General features: G+C 33.6%; 1 protein-coding gene across 7 annotated transcripts; it reads right to left on the reverse strand.

The window, feature by feature from the left end:
* Positions 1-1,374: 1,374 nt before the first annotated feature.
* LOC107785211 (calcineurin B-like protein 7) lies at positions 1,375-5,361 on the reverse strand. 7 transcript variants are annotated; one of them, XM_016606456.2, is made up of 9 exons: positions 5,209-5,361; positions 3,711-3,863; positions 3,102-3,184; positions 2,902-2,961; positions 2,570-2,678; positions 2,374-2,426; positions 2,182-2,262; positions 1,973-2,085; positions 1,375-1,805 (listed from the first exon to the last, which is right to left on the reverse strand). In XM_016606456.2, exons 2-9 carry the CDS (start codon positions 3,793-3,795, stop codon positions 1,742-1,744), a joined length of 648 nt encoding a protein of 215 aa, XP_016461942.1. In that variant the 5' UTR covers positions 3,796-3,863; positions 5,209-5,361; the 3' UTR covers positions 1,375-1,741. The 7 variants fall into 7 exon arrangements, with proteins under 7 accessions (XP_016461942.1, XP_075075798.1, XP_016461940.1 ...); XM_075219697.1 differs by lacking the exon at positions 5,209-5,361 and adding an exon at positions 5,170-5,188; XM_016606454.2 differs by lacking the exon at positions 5,209-5,361 and adding an exon at positions 5,047-5,067.
* Positions 5,362-5,692: the final 331 nt, after the last annotated feature.

The following is a 5,692-nucleotide window of genomic DNA, read 5'->3' on the forward strand; positions in this document are numbered from 1 at the left end:
TTAACCAAGCTGGAACTCAAGAATAAAGTCCATAGAAGACTAAATATTCAAAATGATAAATCTAAATCATATGAAAGGAAACTTATTCAATACATTGTAGTTTGCTACTAATCGCTAGACTTGTGTCTTGCTAGTGAATATATTAGAAATAATTTAGTTTCAATAGGAGTAGCATTATAGGTTTGGGAATTAAGATTTTGAGATTAATTACTTGTTTGCTTATAACAGTTTTCACAATTCCAAGGCCCAAGGAAAATTTTAATACATTATTATTCTTAAAATTAATATATAAATATATTTGTCACATGTAAATTTATTCGGTAAGGTTCGGTATTTTTTTGGTTTATTTTTATAAAATAGAAAACCTACCTTAAATATCGGTACAGTTATACATTTATATAAAAACCTACGATTTTATTTAAAAAAAACCTAGAAATCGGTTCAGTACGTTACGGTTCGGTCGGTTTAGTCGATTTTTAAATATCCATTGACACCCCTAGTTAGTGCGCACTCAAAGCAATTTTGTCCAAGGTCTTACTAGGACCATAGCAGAAACTGCAGCCCTGGATTCTTGCTTTGTGGAGGACCTGTGCAACGTTTTCAAGAAGTTAGTGATTCTATTCTCGTAATTATATCATTATCTAGTTTACATGTATATAATGCCTGGATTGTATCCATGCTTCGATGTGCATGTTCGAACACCTATAATATAATGCACATTGGTTTCTAGTTAATATATATTCTTCAGTATGCATAAAAGTATCTGCACATGTAAGCGGTTATGAGTGGGGTGTTGAGAAGTAAGCTTGACAATGATCCTCTTACCTTAAACCTAAGGAGTATTATAAGTATTATGTCCCTATCATAGTTCATGTCATCTTATTCCTATCAAGCATTCAAGACTCAACAAGAAGTATGTGCACAACATCTAAGTGCGCCACAATACCTATTATCTTGGTGAGACCCTATATAGGGATATAATACTTAAGGATTTGTTGGTGAGTTGGTTTCGAAAGCATATTATTTATTGTTCAAGTTTGGATTTCCTTTCAACTTACAGAAAGGACTTAGACCAAAAAAAAAAAAAAAAACTATTTGTAGGGTCATGAATTGAGCATCATCAATATTATTGAGTTGAACTATTTTTTTCTGAATTCGCATTTGCGTATGCAGTGACACACCTTTGCATCTTGATGTACAATAAAAAGCACCATAATACATGAAGTAATGAGCAAACTTCTTTTCCCCTCCCAAATTCAGTAAATAATACTTAGAGGATTAACAATAAAACTAACTGAATTTGAAGGGGGGAGAAAATGGGAAGGCCCAGTAACATGCACTTAACTGAAACTAAAAGCAAAAATAGACGAGAAATTGATTTTTGGTAAGCTAGTATTAAAATATAACGGGTTAAAGGCAATGGGAACCTGGTACCTGTTTCCGGCCCCTTTGATACATTTGAACTCACAGCTTCTAACTCCTAACTCAGACTATGTTACAATTATATACAGCCTATACAAGTTCTCGGACTAAGTTACAAGCAAGGAAAATCAAACATTTTCAGATATTACAACAAAAATTTACACCTTTTCTTATATCGGAGAAATTCCCCGTGGGATTTTGGCCCGACTCAACCTGATGTTCTTCTGATTCTTGAACTCCTTTGCACTCCATAGAATTGTGTCATCTAAATACCAATATGGCAAAAGGATATTTAACAATACTTGGAGGATTTGTATTTCTAAATTTCTGAGTCATCAACTTCAGAGGTTACAACAAAGCTGGGGAATGCTAAGGTTATATCCCTGAAAAGTAATAGCGCAATTTACTTTTCTCTTTTCGACTATTCAAATTGATTGCAGGAAAAGAAATCCTCAAGAGGAAACAGGAAAAAGTAAAAGGAAGGTTTCAGGGTAATCATAGTTAATAAGCATAATGAACCTATCCGAGTTTTCAGTGATGCAACGCTTACATAAGATATGGAAGTGTCATATTCTTTAGTAGAGACGGATTCTTTGAAACAAATTCCTTCCATTCTTCTGGATCTATCCTCCCATCACTCTTTGTGTCTGCATCATTGAATGTCTGGCACACAAGATAAAAGATAGATTGTGAATATGACTGCCAAAGGACTACATTATCTTGACAGTTGGGTAAAAGATAGTTTAGAGCAGTCTTCACCTTATCTACGATCATCTCAACTACATCATCTGAAAGTACCAAGTCTGATTCATGCAGCAGCGCCAATACCATCTCTTTCAACTGCAAATTATACCGATGTCGCGTAGAGAGCGATATACCTTTAGCTAAGAATGATTTTCAAGACGAGGGGAGGATAAAGTAGCATAATAAAAATATAGTTGTTATACCAACCTCTTCTCTCTCGATATAACCAGTGTGCCTTAGATCATATAATCTGAATGCAACTGCAGAAGATATTAAGCTAGAGGGATCAATGTCAAGAGGCATGTATAGATGCATTTCATTAGAAGACTAAAAGTGAGAAAATGAGAACTAAGTGAAAGGAACCATATGGATAGTATTAAAGCCACCAAAGTTCATTTCCTACATGCCATTTTATCAGCTACTGGGGCATTAGGGTGGAAGATACCCAGTGATCGGACAAATTCTCCAAACTCAATCACTCCATTGCGCTTAATATCAAAGAGATCAAATATCTGCATAATTTTAGAAGAAAGTCAGTGAAGAGATGAACAGCCTCAGATGGACAGAGAGAATAGAGAAATCGACAAAAGCAGCCCAAACAAATGCAAGAAAATCAGTTGATTTCCAGCATAAGAGTTAATGTGTTAAAACTGTTAATAAGCAATGCATAAAATTTTGTGAAAATTCATCCACAGGCAGGGACCATTTTAATGAAAGTTGGCTGAGAAAACATACCCTATCTGCAAACAGATTCCTCTTTTTTTGGTTCCTGAAGAGCGCTAGCTGAAACTCTTCCTGATGATGACATTGCATGAAATAGAATAGGTAGCCATAACAGATTTTAAAACTAGCTAGGTACTATATCAATTATACATTTAAGAATCCAAAACACGTAAAGATACGTGCATTTACATTTGCAAGCAGTAGAGATATACCTTATGAATGAGCCCATCATCAATTATGCAGCTGCTTATTCTTTTGAATAACTCATACAATGCTTCGACTTCACTCACTGTAACTGCAATATTTTTGAACAGTTCATATAAATGCTTAGCAGTTGTACTGAGAAGTTACTGATAATCAAAGCTGATACATGTTTTTACCTATTCTTTACATCCATGCTACTAAACCTTGTGATGGACGCAAAATTAAAATTGCTATTAAAGCAACCAGATTCACGAAACAAACCATACCCCTCGTTCTCAGAAGACATTATATCATGGTTTTCATAGTAAAAAGATTTGTGGGCAATCGCCATCCTGAGCTCTACTAATATTTTTTCTCGTATTCCTTAAGAAGATTCTTCTTTTAACTATATGACGAAGGAGGGTGGAGATGTACAAGCATAAAATTATGTATATGGGAAAAGATATTTGAGCTCTTTGTGCATTGTAGGATGACGGTGTTTGACTGCGCCTCTAAGGCCATATAATGTGCGATCTAACTAAACAAGTAGTCGAACTTGACAGCTATGAAACAAGCAAACTGTAACTTCAACTTGAATAGCACAAATGACCAAGATTTTGTAAAGGATGCATACTCACAAGGTGTCTCAGCAGCAAGTACAGTGGGCTCCTCGTAACCAGGTGTGTATTGGGTTGTTGTTTTTGATTGAAAGCAGCCCATCATAAGATAGTAACAAAAGATTGTCTTAGAAATAATATACTGAGCCAGAGAGATTTCATCAAACACTCCACCTGCCACAATTAAGATTAGGTCACTAACAGTAAATATGACTAAGAAGCAACAACCTAAAGAGCACAGAAATTCTGCACTTAACATTAAGAAGGGAACTTCACGTTCACAGCCATTCCGAAATCATCATGGAATTCAGCAAATGAAGAAATTTCTCCAGCTCTATAGTAATTGTCAGCATTAAAAATGCCATGCATTTACTCATTAAACAAGTCCCGGTTAAAGTTTAAATATGCATGATCATCATAAATATTCAGCCCAACATTCTTTACTCAACTGCCAATGCATCAATTCTTGTTTACATTTACTAAAAGGGTAGCAGATAATGGTCAAGGCTACATAATACGTTGCTGTATATGAATTTATCAGCTGCAGGGAGATAATGCAGAGTTTAAATAAGACCGGGACAACTTTTTTGAACTATAGAAGTCATAGACATAAAAGAATTTCCTCTGACATATGATATATTATATATATATATATATATATATATATATATATATATATATATATATATATATATATGTATGTATATGTACAGAACATAAATACCATGATCATAGCATAACAAAAGAGAAAACAGCAACCAATTATGAGATTACCTAACACAGAAAGACTAAGTTCAAATGAGCTAAGAAGAGGCCTGTCTGCCCTTCAAGCTTATATCCAAGTTTAAAGATGTGGTTTAAAATTTTCAGAAAACATTTCCAAATATAAAAAAAAATGTGTTTGGGTAGAAAACAGAGGTGAAATGAAATTGCTTTAGTTTTAGGGGGAAAAAAAACAAGACCACAATTATTTTTAAAACTATCTAAAACGACACTAAAAACCAAAAGTGAGTTCAAAAACAACAGCAATGGTAAAATTCCTATCAAACCCAAAAATTTTAATGAGACCAATAGATTTAAAAAAAAAAAAAAAAAGACATGCACATTATATCCAGGAAAAGATTACAGAGGAAGTGGTGCAAGTTTGGAAGCTTGTGTACAGAAAGGGAACATAGTACAATAATTTATTTTCTGCGCTGCTATAAAGTATGGAGAAAAGAAAAAGCCAAGTAGAGAAAAAAACAAAGACAAGGGGAACAATGAAATTGCATTGAAGAATGAGTAACCCATAAAATTGAGTTTAAAAATGGAAAAGTGAAAAAGAAGGAGAAATCTCAAGTTGTGTCAAACCCATTACCCATAGCTTTGCATTGCTCCTCAAATTAAACTGAATTCAGTATTTATGGGACAAATGCAGCACTCAAAACTGAATACAGAAATGGGAAACAGAAAAAGATTGATAGAGATGCAAATATCATACTTATTAAACTAAAGAAAGTTGCAGAAAAGAAGAAGTCACCTGAAACTTGGGAACACTGCTAATTGGTGTGTATCTGTGTTTATATATATATACACACACATCCACTGGATTAATTTGAGCGTCCACTTAGGTAGTCATGAAAAGAAAAATACAAATTTGGTTTCTTTTTCTTTTTTTATATGAGTTGCTAGTTGTAAATTGTAATACACCAAATTTTAATCTTTTTCTCTGTGAACTGTCCGGTCAAAGTTGATGAGCTTTCAAAAACTTCGCTTTCACCCGAAATAGGATGACGTGAGATAGAGAATAATAACTCTTACTACCATTTGAATAAAAGGTCACGTAAATTTTTTTGTATTTTAGTTTCAAATATCTTACATGTAAACAATGTAATTCTTTTTGGGAGATTTGACGTTAAAAATAATTTCACAAAACTAATTGACCCATTAAATACATCCCCTATCCCCATGAATGTACGGTTTAATATGAAATTCAAAAAAAAAAAATCAAGATTTGTGATCTA

Source organism: Nicotiana tabacum, chromosome 8 (assembly GCF_000715075.1).
Source record: "Nicotiana tabacum cultivar K326 chromosome 8, ASM71507v2, whole genome shotgun sequence".
In the NCBI taxonomy this organism is placed as follows: domain Eukaryota; kingdom Viridiplantae; phylum Streptophyta; class Magnoliopsida; order Solanales; family Solanaceae; genus Nicotiana; species Nicotiana tabacum.

What these genes read in the sequence shown, in the direction of transcription:
- LOC107785211 (XM_016606454.2), bottom strand. An exon ending in ATGATGGGCTCATTCATAAG is followed by an intron (nt 2,962 to 3,101) that starts GTATATCTCTAC and finishes TGTCATCATCAG; the next exon opens with GAAGAGTTTCAGCTAGCGCT. An exon ending in GGAATCTGTTTGCAGATAGG is followed by an intron (nt 2,679 to 2,901) that starts GTATGTTTTCTC and finishes AAAATTATGCAG; the next exon opens with ATATTTGATCTCTTTGATAT.